The sequence below is a fragment of the Paramacrobiotus metropolitanus genome, unplaced genomic scaffold, assembly GCF_019649055.1.
Source record: "Paramacrobiotus metropolitanus isolate TYO unplaced genomic scaffold, Prichtersi_v1.0 Parri_scaffold0000002, whole genome shotgun sequence".
Lineage (NCBI taxonomy): Eukaryota > Metazoa > Tardigrada > Eutardigrada > Parachela > Macrobiotidae > Paramacrobiotus > Paramacrobiotus metropolitanus.
Genome location: NW_026570222.1, coordinates 1,435,280 through 1,449,873, shown reverse-complemented (window position 1 = coordinate 1,449,873; position 14,594 = coordinate 1,435,280). Strand labels below are relative to the sequence as shown.

Below are 14,594 nucleotides of genomic sequence, written 5' to 3'. Positions count from 1 at the left end.
TTACCTATTGTCTCAACCAGTGCACATATTGCAGGCGTCTATCTGGTATACTGAAAAAGGAAAAATAATTCGTACTCTTTATTGAAAATAACTATCAATTTGTAGCCGATGATCATTCAGGAGCACCAAGATGAAAATAAAATTACTGATCAGCCAAACACTATAATACACACACATTGATACGAGTCATAATGGCTCACAAATAAAACGAGGCAATCACCGGAAATACAAACTTAAAAACACATCAAGCATTCTGTGGACCATCAAGTTTCGCTTGAGCGTAGCCTGGGAAACGGCGTCGATTCCATTTCTGCTTGGAAACCATGGACGGTGTCGAAGAAGAAACAGGAATATGCATATAATTCACTGAACTGGACGGATTAGCAGGGTCTACTTTTTCTCCCACATCAGCCATCGAGCCGTTCTCAGCGGATGTTCCATTCGTCTGGCTGGACAGCAATGACACTGATCGCATAATATCATCCCGGGCAAAGGGTGCGCTACTTGTTCGCTTCAGATTTGCAGCTTTCTGAACCGATTCCGAGGTGGTTCTGGTCCGCACCGTCGGCCCGTATTTGAATGTCGATGTGCCTTGCGGTGACAGAGGCGATGCATAGTCCGACCCTTCTCCCACGGACACACTATGCTGTAAACCGGTTGGCGACTTGCTGGAATTTAAATTCTCTGGAGTCTTCCGCTGACCCTCTTGCTCCTCAAGATCCAATGCCCGAAGAAATCGCACCGTCTCATGTACTAAACTGCTGTCGTCATCCGCTTTAGCTCTATCGTGGAGGATCAAAGCCTGTTTTTTAACTGAAGAGACGCTCAACGTATTATTCAAAATTATCAAGAATGAAGCGGCAATATTCAACTGATTGGAATCCAGGCACTCCCGAAACAGATCAAGGGGCTCTCCAGCTTCCGCAAACAATTGAGGCCAAAGGGCAATGTCTGATTTCCGCGCACAGTGAGCGATAGTTTGCAGAAAGACCGGAAACTCTTGCACAAACGCCACCACACTCGGCAGCAAAGGATCAGGTATAGGTTCGGAACACGTGCCCTCCTCTTCCAGCACTTGATGCAAAAGTAATTCCAATGAATGGTTGAAGTACGGTAATTTTGTACATGTCTGAGCTATATCCAAGGCATGAGCACCCAAATTTTTGCGGAGAAGCTGCCTTAAAACTTGTGGCAAATATACTTCACTCTAAAATGGGATAATAAAAGAAACTATCATCTGTTGTAATTACTTCAAAATTTCTGGTAAAAAAGAGAAGCTTCGACGCTTACCGTCCTCTGAACTGTGAAAGCCGGTAAAGATATGCTTTTTCCATCGACTGAACAAGAGTCAAACATGAAGTCGCTTTCCGCTCCATGTACCATAGCTTCGTCAAATAACACACACAGCGGCAAAATTTTCAATCGATTCGGTAGCATGATTCTGCGTGAGTGAAAGGCTGTCCTCTTATTGACTTCTTTGGAAAACAAAGGAACCCAGACCTAACATTCAGGAGCATGATGTACCTTTGAAAAAATCAAACAATGTTTCAACCAACAACCTTCATTCCATGTGCTCCGCAGAACATCCAAAGTGCTTCGCTTAATTGTGGCTTCTCTCTGGATGGAGTTAAACCCGGATAAACCCAGAGCATTTCCACACACGACGATAGTAACATTGGGGTAATGATATTATTCTGCGGATATTGTAAAATGTTAATGAATCGGCTCATTGAATGAATTCAGTCGCTACTACAAAGTCCGTACCACCGAATCCCGGGATTCAGTTTTCATATCGGCTTTAAGATCTGGCTCTCGTTGAATTATCCATAAACGTCCGCAAACATTTATCAAGAGGCTTTCAGCTTCCCGTGTTCCCGGGTGCTTCCTTTGTCCTAAAGATAATACTTCGATATTGCTGCCGAAAAGCTGCATGCTTACGGCAACCACTTTACCGGCTTCGGTGCGTAAAGGTGTTAAGTCAACAGATACGACGCAATGTGGATGAGGAGCTATATTTTCCACAGAGATAATTTGCAAGATCCGAATCAAAACGCTTGGAGCTGAAACGAAAAACCAGTCACTATAAGAATCTTAACATCGCGGGCATTTAAGCACGCTTACTGTCAGCTTGTTTTCTTTCCAAACTGCACAAAGTCAGCATCCAATCACCGGAAAATATAATCAGTATATCCCGAAAAATATTCAATGAAATAACTGAAGCCTGGGATTTCCAAACAACAGCCGAGTTGTGATCCAGTTGTTTCCCTTTTGGATAAAACCGCACCTAGACTCAAAAACTGGATAAAAACGTGTTCTGAAATTCCCAAGGGCATTAAGACATTAATTAACAATCACATTATTACCTCATCGCTTTCCGTTTTTGTGTTGTAACATCCACAAACAATAAAATCTTTCCACCACACCAATCCCCCCGTGACAACAAACAGCTGCTCAGCAGTATCGTTGGCAAACGTTTTCCACTTCCGGCTAGAAACGGAGTAATGGGCTAAGCCGAACCGTCCCGCTACCGCAATGGCTTCGGCATCTGCGTCCACAACAGCGTAGCGCAAAGGACAATTCGTAGCGAGGTAACGATATGCCAACTGCAACATTTTTCTTAAAAGCATAAAATTAGAGCAAATTTTCTTTTCCAAATACTTGTATAATAGTCCATGCTTTATTGCTGAAGAGTTTATAGCTGGAATCACCGGAACTCACAACTGCTCCATGGGGTGGAGAAACCACACGGTCTCCCGTGTTCAAATACAGACACTGCTCTCCTTGCAGCAATACGTACATTCGGTTTGTCTATAAAAAAATACTGTAAACAAGGTAATCACTGCAAAACTACACTTCTTACAGAACAATTGTTCATCGCAAGGGCGCTCTTCAAAAAGCTGTATGTAAAAACGATTTTAGGATCCATTAGCCACAGGGAATAACCTTCGGTGCCCCAGTCCTGAAATACAGATTTTTAAATCCATAAAAAATTGTGTATCTACACGATGGGATTCGTTGAGTATTTTACCAGAGCTTTGATTGTCCGGGATAAACCTTCATGAGCAACGGATAAGCAGAACGTCATGAGTGCTCCAAATACACTCCATATTGAAAATCCACCGTTCTTCCAGATGACGGCCAGAGCGCAGCCATCGGGCGTCCAGTTCATGTCAACGACGGGGCCACACGCGCCCACCATATCCGGACAGTCTTTGTCCAGCAGCTGCAGTCTGTGTGTCAGCTGAATGCCTTCCGTTTGATCTTCGATACTGTATAATGCTCCTTGTGCACTGCAGGAAGCAAAACAACGTTTCACACATAGTTTATAAACGCCAAAAGGCAACACATACTTTTCGCAACCAAAAGCCATGAGTCGATATTTGTGGTTGACTGCGGTGCATGTAAAGGATGTCGACTCAGATGGCACCCATACGCAATACACAGAATCCGGAATAAAATCGGAATGGGTAGATGTTAGCAAAGCTCCGCGGCCGTTTGAAAACACGACGGAAAATCCCCCCAACAGGAAAGAATAATCCATATCAACCACATGAACGGAGCTGCGTGGCAGATAAGATTCTACAGCGTAGCAAAACACTGTGAAAGATGCGTGAGCAAAATCCATTTCACACTACTCTCACTTTTCGATTGCGGAAAATCGACGGAAAATGGAATTCTATCCACTACTAATGTCATTTTTTCACTGACAGATCCATCCCACTGAATGCGCTGAATAAACCCATCGGATGTGGACACAAGCACATGATCGCGCAGAGATTCCAAACTGGAAAGCAAGGATTTCGTCAGCACGAAGCGGTAGATGCAAACACGATTCGCATCACCTCGTAATCTTCCCGGATACAAGTATACTGGCGGTAAGCGCGACCGAGATATAAGGGATCATCTCCTTTACGTATAACTCATCGGAAACCCGTTTCGAGTTTCTGCCGAACAAAATAACACCACACAACTCACTCCGCGTATCAGCTTTAATTAACTGAATTCCCAGTATTTACTTCACATCCTCCAGCTGATAACTTCCATTATCGGACATATCGGCATCGATTTCGAAAAAAACTAATCCCATCTCCACCGTCTGAAAGAAAAAGTTTCTCATTCAGTCGGCAAAAAATTGGTGATTTTAGGTAAATACTTGTACGACGATGGCCGATGAGTCAGGCTTCCAGAGCGCGCTGACATTATGTCCCAAATTTCGTATGGACATCTCCGATCTTCTGTAGGCAGTTAACTGGACAAGCGGCTGTGCGACGCAAAACGCACTTCGTTAAACGCGTAGCGAATGTATCGTCATGTTTAGGTTAAAATCACGAGCAGAAACAGAGAATGCACGAGTCACAAGTGTAGAACGCACGCCAAGAACTGTCGTTCTGGACACAAAGCACATCTTGCCTACCCGCAGCTGCCATATTGCTATGGAGTATTTTCTGAGAATCAAGCAGAATATCCTCTCGCGATTGCAGCAAATGTACTGAAACTGGTCATCCTCCTCTTGAGGGAGAGTGCTGATAACTTTAGCCAGTCCACTTGGGAAATACATTTCACGGACAGGAATTCGCCTCCACGTCCAGTTGACGCTATTTCTCGCTGCAATTTGCAACTAGCTAAGCAGTGTTGCAAACAAATGATGTGAGACATGTGAATTCGCTGAATTACAAGCACCACAACATAATATTATGGTATTCGGTTACCTTGCGAATCTCATCCTAATAATAAGAAAAAAAATGAGGGGTCATTATCATTAGCCCTCGCTTGATGTCGAACATGATTTGGTTCTAAAACATAATTATCTTGGTCGAAGTGGTACCTCGGTTTGAGGTTAAGATTGGTGTTCAAGAGCATCATCTGCTAACGAAACAGAAACTACAGCAGGTCACATTTACTGATTTACAGTGAAAAATGCGGGATCATTGAAAAATTCGAATTCCTAATCAGCAGATCTCGGTTTCCAGATAAAAATTTTCGGTAACAAATTAACTAATAACTGCTGACAATTGGACAACCACCGACTTATAAGTTATAAGTACGTAACAAATAAAATTAATAATGTAGGTTCACTAGGTTGTGTTGATTTATTTTATCGTTAATGCCGTGCACATTCCGTTTTTAATATTCTGCAGGTAAGTGCACTCCCAGGTTGGGTTCTGAACATTATCGTCCTACCGCCCAATTCCCTAGCTTTACCTGAACAGTTATCGTCGGATTCCGATTTGGGTCACATAAACAAGCAAAGCAGTAAGTACAGTCACTACAGTACTACATATGTACAGTATGGCGTACAAAACGCGCAAAATTAAAATAACGTGAAGTGATGAGTTATGAGTGGTGATCACCGTGATCTATAATTAGTGAATAATAACTGCTGATAAATTAGTGTTGATTAGAAAATGGGGATGTGAAAGTGAGAGTTAATCGGTGATTTATATGCGGTGAGTTCTGGGCGGTAAGTTAAGAGTGGTGAGTTCAAAAGCGGTGAGCTTAAACTCCTGATGTAAAAGTGATGATTGGAATGTGGTGATTTAGTAACGTAACTGGCGCCTTGTGCACCGGAAAAGGCATTACGAACTTGTGGTTTCGTTCAGCACGTTCGACTCACTAAATGCTGAGTCATCTGTGTCTGCCATTCCGCTGTGCTAGTTTTACTGTTTACACTTTACAGTACTGTACTTGCGAATATGCGCCCAGCTTTTTAAAACTGAATTCTTCCCGTTCTTCCCATTTCTTGGGTTTTCTAGGAATATTTTGATTCATGTGGCAGTCATTTGATTTATCATTTGGAAAATGGAAGCCGGTGGAGAAGTTCTGGAGAACCCAAAAATCCGCCAGTACACCACTAAAGAGCATTTTCAGCCTTGAGCAGAGCTTGATATTATGTGCTTATTATAATGGAGGGCTGAAAATTCCTTATTCCGTGGCCCGCGCGCATATCGCTGAAAAAATCGGCCAACCTGGAAGCCACGGGAAAAAAGGAGTTTGGACTTGGTTCAAGAATCGCCGAGAGAAAGGGAAGAAACTCGCACAACTGGCAGAAAAGAAGAAACAGGCTGATGTGGGATCCGCTACTGTTATGTTTCAACCTCGTCTACCACAGGATGTGAATTTGCTGCAGCCTGCAGATGTGTTTTCCTCGTTATCTGCCGCATCTGCGACTGTTCCGGAGAACCAGTCGGCCGAAGTGCATGACGGCATTCCGTTGAATTTTGCTTTTCTGGAAAGTTTAAAGTAAGTGCACCGATCCGAAATTAGTAATCATTTAAATTAAGTAATGATTTTAAATTCATTTTTTAAAACGGTTTATTTTGTGTTGCAGCTTGAAGGCAGGCTGCGGTAAATTCAGCCCAGAAATGGTGGAAAAGTTTAAAAAGGTCTGTGAAAACTTGAGGATTTGCATCGTGCTCGTAATCGCTGCATTTCGGTGTGCAGCCAGCTTGCGTGGTCGATACAGTTATTTACACGATGATTTTGTCTTGTTCAAGTTGTTGCGCGCAAGGACGTTATGCTTGCAGTGGATTCGGACGAGATTGAGATTGAAGGCGTGAAAGACTTTCTGTGGGCGTGTTGAAAATGAAGAACCATAAAGTTAAGGTTTGCGTAAAAATTAAACAGGTTAAAGTTTTTCGAAATTTGAAAATAAGTCGGCCGGCAGGAACGACTACAGACCTTCTGCCACTGGTTGTCTCTTGATTGTAAGTGGTTTCGCTACGTGTCGTTTTATTAAAATTTAAGTAACACTAGTGCTCCTGCGTTTAATCGAATTGTCGTAAAAGCCTACAATAAACAATTTATCGTAAACCTTGCCATGCTTACGATAAGGATTGCAAGGTATCTGATTTGTTGCGTTTTCTGCTACAGTACTAGTTTGGACAACATCTTTGAGCAAGTTGCGAGGTTTTTCGTCATTGTTAAATTGATTTGAATGACTGCGTGTGCAGCGTGTATCCCCCTTGACACTGTAAACTTGCTTGTGCATACAGACAGCGGCCGCCGCAGGTGGTCATCCGTACTTTTATATTTTCGTAGGACTGCATATCGCTGGTTCCTCCCTCGGATAATTTGACGTAGCTGATACCTTCATCATGGATGCGACAGCAGTATTCAAGGATTTTATGACCGGGGGAATTGCCGCAGCCATTTCCAAAACGGCTGTAGCCCCGTTAGAGCGTGTCAAGCTCATTAAACAGGTGCAGAAAGACTATAGAAAGCAGCAGCGCTATAAAGGCAAGATGGGCGCTTTCATTTGTATTTGGAGGAGCGGGGATAAATCAATTTCTGATGTGGTAACTGGGGCAACGTCATTCGGTATTTCCCCACGCAAGCCTTGAATTTTGCATTTAAAGGCCAATGTGAGCGCATCTTCTTGTCGGGCGTTGACAAGAATAAACAGTTTTTCTACTCCTTCTTGGGCATGTTCTGGCCGGGGGTGCAGCTGGTATGACGTCGCTGGTTTTACCTTGGATTTTGCCCGAACTCGGCTTGGTATGTACTTGTACGAGTACTATATACTGACTGGTTCTTTGCGAGAAAGTTTAGTTCTTCGTTTCATTTAACCGGATCGAAATTGTTGATTATCCGTTATTGCGAGTAACTGAATTATTTTTTTAAAATTAATAGATTTATGGAATTATACCAGCTTATAGTGTAGAACTTGGATTTCCGAGTTAATTACATTAAGACGTATGTTCCAATCCCTCTTTCTGCTTTCAACAGTGTTTTTCGGAATTGACGTCATTTGTTGTGTAATGTTATGTGATTTCCATAATTTAATCTCAGAATTTTGGAATTTGAACAACAAACACAAATGTTGAACAAAAGTATTGCAAAAAGATTTCAACAGTTTAGTACAGTAGATCGGACGTGCATGGAATTGCTGGCTGACTGGCTGACTACGTTTGAAATGAGCTGTTTTTTAGGAGTGGATGTCAGTGAGAACGCGGGGACTCGTAAGTTCACTGGTTTATGAAACTGTATGAGAAAAACCTACCAAACCGATGGCATTCGCGCCTTGTATCGCAGCTTCAACGTTTCCGTCCAGGGAATATTTATTTATCGAGCTGCATATTTTGGTGTATCTGACACATTTAAAATTTACTTCAAAGAAGGCAGAGTGCCCATCATGCTTAACTTTAAGATCGCCCTCACCGTCACGGCGTTTGCCGAATTTATGGCATAATTCTAACTCAGCTCCGTTATTAGTACGTTTTCTGAATTTTGTTTGTGCTTTAGGTATCCGTGGGATACCGTGCGACGACGCGTGATGATGCAGTCGGCAGGCAACGAAATTCTCTACAAGAATTCACTGGACGCCATGATGAAAATTGCCAAAAATTAAGGTTTCCCGACATTCTTTATGGGCGCCCTGTCCAACATGTTCCGTGGCGTTGGTGGTGCACTTGTATTAGTTATTTTTGATGAATTGAGACGTGCTATGGAACTGCAGCCAGGTGCGGGGAAGGTCGGTCATTAACTGGGCACCGTGTGGAATGGATTGCTATTTCCGATTACCGCAGTTATCGAAGTGTTCAGTTCGAGGAAGTTTTCTTGATGCATTTGATTCCGTTGTCATAATGATTTCTTTACTACAATTGTGTTTTACATACCTAATTCTGTCAATTTTATTTGTTAGATGGTTTTAATATGAGCCGAACAGATCATGATCCAGGTGGGCTGCGCGCTTAAGACTTGAGTGATAATAGATGTTATTTAAGTATAGGTACCGGTTAAAAGTTTGAAAGTCTCGTGTGGGAAATATTGCAGTTGGCTCCGAGTAGCCGGTAACAGATTTTTCGGCTGACGAACATCGCGTTTAATCAAAATCAGTTCAGTTTCTCCATCATAACATGAAACACGGATAACAAATTATTGAAATTAATTACGCTGGAACATAAAAAACATTCCCGTTGCCGAAGGAACTAGTACTCAAATGCCATGCGGCTATTCATATGCTATGCGGCCAGCAAATTGTGCTGGAGAATTTCCTTTAAAACCAAACAGATTTCCACTTAACGGTTATTAAAGCCATTAACAGCATGTTGCAAAACTAAATGAAGTCCAATATTCCGTAATCCATTCAAGTCGGATCCAAATTTAGTTGATTATTCCACCCAAATCAGGAACGAAAACAAATCCGTTATTTCTCACTCCACACGACTGCCCAGCTACCGCTTAACAATCCCTCAAAAAATACAGCGATTTAGCAATAATTTAATTTAATTATGTGATTTATGGTTGAATTAGAGGTGTTAAAAATTCAAATAGTCATTAATAAAGTAAATTTCTCTTACACGTTGTTCATTTTATCTGGAAAAATCCCGCCATCTCGCTGTCCACAGATAAAATGCACTCGCGAAGGTGCAGCCGCAGTTTGTCCTTGGACTCGCATCCGACGGGCAGCATAAGCTTATGGCTGCACGTAGATGCCTGAGGGCGACGTTCTTCTTCTCGTCCAACGGAAAAAACAATTGCGATTTTCGGAGTGGCCGGAATGCGGTACCCGGAAGTAACAAAACGGAGCAGTTGTCGTCGTTCATGGTGGCTCAGGTCGTGTTTGACAATTTCATCAAACCAGTTCACAATCTGCAGCTGCTCAGCCATCAATTCATCGCTAATATCTTCGGCATGTTCATTGTACGGCAGAAACTCTTCCAGCAAATCGTCTACTTCTTCGAATTCTCGATAAAGGCTTTTCTCGAAGAATTTCCATTGAGCACGTATTTCTCTCAGCTCCTACAACGATTTTATTGCAAGTAAGGGAAATCACAAGGAACCAAAAACAGTGATTCATACCTTTCCCATCGTTCCGGCCAGCAAACCTTCACTTAGATATTTCAAATTAGAGGCTCGCTTCCCGCACAGTTCATACTCGGCGATGTGTCGACACAATTTCTGGCGTCCTTGTTGCACCAACGCAACAGTCTGCAATACAACATTTCAGTGCTATCCACAATTTAGAGACGTTGTTAGCTGTTCAATTTTCTTAAATTTAATATTATAGGGCAATTTCGTCGAATTTTACCGGGAAAGCTGGATGATTCTCTGCCCAAGTCTGCAAGGATGTTTCATTTGCCCAGACGATCGGCCCCGTGCCCGATAGGATGTCCTTGATGGTATCGCCGGTTCCAACGTTGAAGCGGAAAATGTCATTCACTTCTACTGGCAAGTTCAGAACGTACCGGAAAGCGGAATTATTAAACCACTGAGGGAACGGACTCCCATGAAGTATTGCTTCACGCAGAAGAAATCCAAATGCCCGCAAAGCCGAGATACCTCCTTCTGTTGTAATCGCTTTTCCGGTTATCAAAGTAATCCCATCAGTCACTTCGAATAAATCAATATCAACATCCGGAATCTTGTACGAGCGGAACCCTTCCAAAAGCTCCGTGATACATTCTTTGAAAGGCCCGTCCCAATCCGACGCACTACAAGAATAAACTTTTTGTGTGCATGTTATCTTTAACACGGCGTATTTTAATAAAGTTTTCAGTACCGGTGCATAAACTACATAATACATCTCACAAGTTACAGCCCGTGTCTGTTACAGTAGCGCGCTTATGTACATGTCAAAAATCTTCAAACTGAAAAGCAAAGTTATTACACTTACTCATCCATTTCCACTTCCATTCTTCCGCCATAAGCCAAACCATCAGCACGCGCATAGTAAAAGTCGATAAAATTTTGTACGTTGCTGCTTCTTTTAATCCAAACAAATACGATGTCGGATTTGACCATTGGTCGCTGACCGGTAACTTTTAAGCACAGCCGAGATCTCATGCTTTCAATCGATATTTCACTTGCGCCTGGATCAACTTCAGGAAATTCAGCGACTTCAATAATCTGCGAAATAAAAACCATAAATTTTTGTTCGATTTAATTGTTCAAAGCCAATAACCTGTTCTGTAACTGCGGCACTACTGGCCGCGACAGCGTTCTTCTTCTCCTCTTCAGCTTCGCTGTTATCCGAGTCACCAAGTACGATGACGTTATTGCTTAATTGACGACCAGAAGCACTATCGTTGAACATTAATCGACCGCGACGACGGCGAGGCAAATCCGGTGAAGACGGTGGAGACGGAGAAGTATCGTCTAACCGTCCCCGAAAGGAATTCCTTGATGCGGACACGCTTCCAAAGCCGTATGTAGAAGCAACGAAGGCACTTCCGAAGCCTGATGATGCACTGGATGCACTCCCGAAGCCGGATGATGCACTGGATGCACTCCCGAAGCCGAATGTAGAAGCACGGCCGGCACTCCCCAAGGCGGATGTAGAAGCACGGGAGGCACTCCCCAAGGCGGATGTAGAAGCACGGGATGTTTCTCGCAGACCAAAAGGGGATCGGGAATTTGTGATACCAGCTGGAAAAGTCTTTTTTAGTAACGATAGCAATATAGTTTTAACCTCGGATGTATTTATTACTTGGAACGTTTCGTAAATCCAGTTCTTCCACAGTTCTTCCTTGATCCTGTAAACACACATTATCACAGCGGCATACGTCATATCGTTTTGTTTATACAAACTATTTACCGCAGCAAATTCCTCAAAAATTTCCCGCGGGATATTCAGTGTACCATGAGCTAGAGCGATATACATGCGTCTTCGCGCTTGGTTTAGGGCCCTCTCGGTGTATCTAAAAATCGTACGCGACAGTTCAAACCAACAGAATATTTTATGCGAAATTAACGGTTTAACATTTTTCACTTCGTACGTACAAGTCTTGATCCGCCCAAGATGGAGATAAAACATCCAAATCTGTTGGCCAAATAAACGGACTCTTTAGCTTTCCCGGCTCATCAAGTCGGCTCAACAACGTCCATTCCTGGTTGCCAAGACAATCGCCAAATGCTTCGGAAATTTTTGTATAGATGTGACGTCCTTCCAGTACGTCAAACTCAACTTGCCGAATTAGTCCCGCTTTCCGCATGAAATCTAGTTCCATCTGATATTCGCTGTAAATAACATCACTATAAAAAAACGTATACATTTCAAACATAAAACGTACGTTAAAAACTAACTAGCGTACAAACATTTTATTTTTTAATTAAAACTGGACAAATATTTAAGGTTTTAATTTTGCTCAAATAAAAAACCCTTACACCCACAAAATTCAAAAACTTACCCCACTCGCTGGGACGGAATCTGATTTCCTTCGGCGCTACGAAAAAAGTAAATCTCCATGGGATATTTACGGTGTACTACTGGCCTCTGATTCACTGGCTGTCCGAATTGGTTTGAACTGGTCATTGAGCGAAATTCCTCCGTTCTGGGTCGTTTGACTGCATACTGCTGCCCACCACGGCCTCGCCGGCCGCCCCGGCCACTGCCGACCGGCAAAGATGAAATTCCTACATTCGAATTGCTTGAAAATCCAGGTGGTACAGATCCACGTGCCGGTGCTCTTGGAATGCCTGGCTGTCCACCGCCAAATGTACTCCATGGCAACTCACGCTGCTGGAAGTTTCGCAATGGCTGTACTGAACTACTTCCCAAGCCGTAAGGTTCCATATTAAAGGCTTGATATTGACCCTGCCCCGCATTTCCTGTGAAAACCTGAGCTCTGCTTCCAGGAACTGGCGGCTGAACAATTTGTGCTCCGCTTCCTTGCGGGCTGATAGCAGCGTGCTGGGCTGTAGTTGTGGATCCGGTGATACTTGCAGCATTTTCATTTTCATTCATAAGGGGCGATGGCTAGCGGAGTTTCCCATGTTTGAATTCAATTCGGGATTAACAGCTGCCAATAAACTACAGCGAATATGCAGACCGTACTCGTGATTACATCCAAAAACACTGCATTTAAGCCCGCCCAACGGTCCGCTCCAGGAAAAATCGATGTCAGCCTTTAATGGGATCACACATGGGCAATCTCTTACCCCACATTTATAGCTAAAATCAACCATTTTAGTCACACACACGAAACGCAAAACGAAAAAATGTTTTGTCAACGAAAATTAGATAAAATTCGATGTTTCTACGCTCCACTTTAAAAGAAACCGAATGATGTGAATTAATCTGAATCTGCCGCTTAAAATGATTTTAACAGTTCTTACAGCAGCCCATGCGTAAGGCGTGGCAATAACTGACCAGCTACGAGCAAGCTGCGAATAAATAACCATTGGCGCCTCAGCAGCTTACAGCGGCATGCAGGTGGGAACAAGAACAGACAGCCCACATGCGGTAACTTAGATCTTCCATGCCGCTCGCAAATCATTTGTCTGCAAATTTTGGCCGGCATAAAACAAAGGCTTCCGCGCATTAGTCGTGTTCCACTGCAGATTTTTACCGTACGCGTATTATTCTCGACAACAAACTTTCGTGTGAAACGATTTTTGAGGAAAAAAGTAAAATGAATCAGCAGAGGCGAATTGACATACGAAGTACTTCATCGACGCAGAATTTACCCGCAAATCATCCAGCATGGCGAACTCACATCCGTAAAATACAATCACACCGTTTCTACCATGCGGGATCTTATTTCAGCTGTTTACAGATAAAATAATGTTTCCAGCAGCGCTGTGTCCGGTTGCTGCGTTCATAGCATGCTCCACTCTGGTACGCCAATTTTCGGGCATACTGCAAATATCAACAGCGTATTGATTTCAACTACGATCTGAAATGAAACATATTATTCCGAACGTACCATGCAAGATGCCGGCACACGAATAGTTCCGGTGTCTAGTGGTAGTACATGTCGGTCAGTTTAAGCCTTGGATGTCATCCACGGTCAACCTCGGTTCCGGCGGCTGGCAGCACACAATGAAACGAACCGGTGATACGCTCCCCTCACGCACATTTTGCGGCACAAGATAGGAATCGTACATATCCCGGCGAGTAATTCCTTCATCGCACACGGTTCCTGGTTTAGGATTCAGCAAAGTATTTTTCTGCAATAACATCATGCGCTTTGTAAAAAAACAGGTAGAATTTTATTTGCAATGCATTCAACACATTATGCGGCAAATGAAGCTAACCGCCGGTCAAATACAACTATGGACCTTTGGTTTTTTTGCGCATAGGATTATTAACTCAAACAACTAACAATTAGTAACAAAAAAACGAGTGCAGTTATAACAATGCAGTTATGACGATCCCGTTATCTTGCACAGGCTAAAAAACGAACGACAGCGAAACCAAAAACATAACGGAATCATAGGTCAGCCAGTTACATACTTTTGCTTAGCGCGTTGTAATACTGTAACGCCAGACATTAGCTCTGTTTATGTCCTTTGGCATGGTAATAATTTGCCTCCACAAAAGGCATTTTCGAAACTTTTCCCTCCACATTTTACGGACAAACTCCAAGTTTGCAAAAGCATTGTTGGGATGACATGCAAACGATACCACATCCTTGATAAATCACATCCATACAATGTCATGCGTAATATGCCCGCAAGTTTTCATACTTCGGGCAGGTGCTCTAGTGGAAATAATTCCAACACGTTTCTTCTGCACCCCCCTTTGATTTGGGGAAGGATTTTCTCTGCACCCGGAATTCCACCCTCTTTGCGACGGCGTTTTCCTACAATTACGCATATATTTCCAACAATTAAAAAAATTTTGGAATACTTTGAAATTTTTTGCTTGCTTT

The 14,594-nt window shown here is 42.9% G+C and overlaps 2 protein-coding genes, 1 long non-coding RNA gene and 1 pseudogene across 8 annotated transcripts; 1 reads left to right on the top strand and 3 right to left on the bottom strand.

Moving 5' to 3' along the window:
• Window positions 1-65: 65 nt before the first annotated feature.
• Window positions 66-5,096, bottom strand: LOC129583069 (guanine nucleotide exchange factor subunit RIC1-like). Of its 2 annotated transcripts, none has more exons than XM_055474783.1 (17): window positions 4,710-5,096; window positions 4,415-4,622; window positions 4,154-4,261; window positions 4,017-4,096; window positions 3,843-3,944; window positions 3,642-3,784; window positions 3,351-3,579; window positions 3,029-3,290; window positions 2,861-2,959; window positions 2,659-2,808; window positions 2,364-2,603; window positions 2,122-2,284; window positions 1,953-2,060; window positions 1,765-1,892; window positions 1,560-1,694; window positions 1,291-1,500; window positions 66-1,207 (listed from the first exon to the last, which is right to left on the bottom strand). In XM_055474783.1, exons 2-17 carry the CDS (start codon window positions 4,556-4,558, stop codon window positions 245-247), a joined length of 3,264 nt encoding a protein of 1,087 aa, XP_055330758.1. In that variant the 5' UTR covers window positions 4,559-4,622; window positions 4,710-5,096; the 3' UTR covers window positions 66-244. The 2 variants fall into 2 exon arrangements, with proteins under 2 accessions (XP_055330758.1, XP_055330750.1); XM_055474775.1 differs by having other exon boundaries at window positions 4,415-4,605.
• Window positions 5,097-5,661: 565 nt separating this feature from the next.
• On the top strand, window positions 5,662-8,727 carry LOC129582098 (ADP/ATP translocase 1-like; annotated as a pseudogene).
• Window positions 7,944-12,681, bottom strand: LOC129582085 (uncharacterized). Of its 2 annotated transcripts, none has more exons than XM_055473494.1 (10): window positions 12,129-12,681; window positions 11,722-11,973; window positions 11,537-11,639; window positions 11,429-11,474; window positions 10,904-11,367; window positions 10,616-10,848; window positions 10,031-10,433; window positions 9,802-9,930; window positions 9,300-9,741; window positions 7,944-9,190 (listed from the first exon to the last, which is right to left on the bottom strand). In XM_055473494.1, exons 1-9 carry the CDS (start codon window positions 12,512-12,514, stop codon window positions 9,307-9,309), a joined length of 2,451 nt encoding a protein of 816 aa, XP_055329469.1. In that variant the 5' UTR covers window positions 12,515-12,681; the 3' UTR covers window positions 7,944-9,190; window positions 9,300-9,306. The 2 variants fall into 2 exon arrangements, with proteins under 2 accessions (XP_055329469.1, XP_055329478.1); XM_055473503.1 differs by having other exon boundaries at window positions 7,998-9,190; window positions 11,722-11,958.
• A 12-nt stretch (window positions 12,682-12,693) lies between these two features.
• On the bottom strand, window positions 12,694-14,520 carry LOC129582071 (uncharacterized). Of its 4 annotated transcripts, none has more exons than XR_008689585.1 (4): window positions 14,177-14,520; window positions 13,647-13,890; window positions 13,057-13,579; window positions 12,694-12,892 (listed from the first exon to the last, which is right to left on the bottom strand). It is a non-coding gene; the product is annotated as an uncharacterized LOC129582071 (long non-coding RNA). The 4 variants fall into 4 exon arrangements; XR_008689588.1 differs by having other exon boundaries at window positions 12,694-13,221; window positions 13,408-13,579; XR_008689584.1 differs by having other exon boundaries at window positions 13,408-13,579.
• Window positions 14,521-14,594: the final 74 nt, after the last annotated feature.

What these genes read in the sequence shown, in the direction of transcription:
- LOC129583069 (XM_055474783.1), bottom strand. Translation starts at nt 4,558, where the DNA reads ATGTATTTCCCAAGTGGACTGGCTAAAGTTATCAGCACTCTCCCTCAA. An exon ending in TTGCGATGAACAATTGTTCT is followed by an intron (nt 2,809 to 2,860) that starts GTAAGAAGTGTA and finishes ATTTTTTTATAG; the next exon opens with ACAAACCGAATGTACGTATT. An exon ending in CTTTCACAGTTCAGAGGACG is followed by an intron (nt 1,208 to 1,290) that starts GTAAGCGTCGAA and finishes ATCCCATTTTAG; the next exon opens with AGTGAAGTATATTTGCCACA.
- LOC129582085 (XM_055473494.1), bottom strand. Translation starts at nt 12,514, where the DNA reads ATGGAACCTTACGGCTTGGGAAGTAGTTCAGTACAGCCATTGCGAAAC. An exon ending in ATTCCGTCCCAGCGAGTGGG is followed by an intron (nt 11,974 to 12,128) that starts GTAAGTTTTTGA and finishes GTTTTTTTATAG; the next exon opens with TGATGTTATTTACAGCGAAT. An exon ending in AGAATCATCCAGCTTTCCCG is followed by an intron (nt 9,931 to 10,030) that starts GTAAAATTCGAC and finishes GTTGTATTGCAG; the next exon opens with ACTGTTGCGTTGGTGCAACA.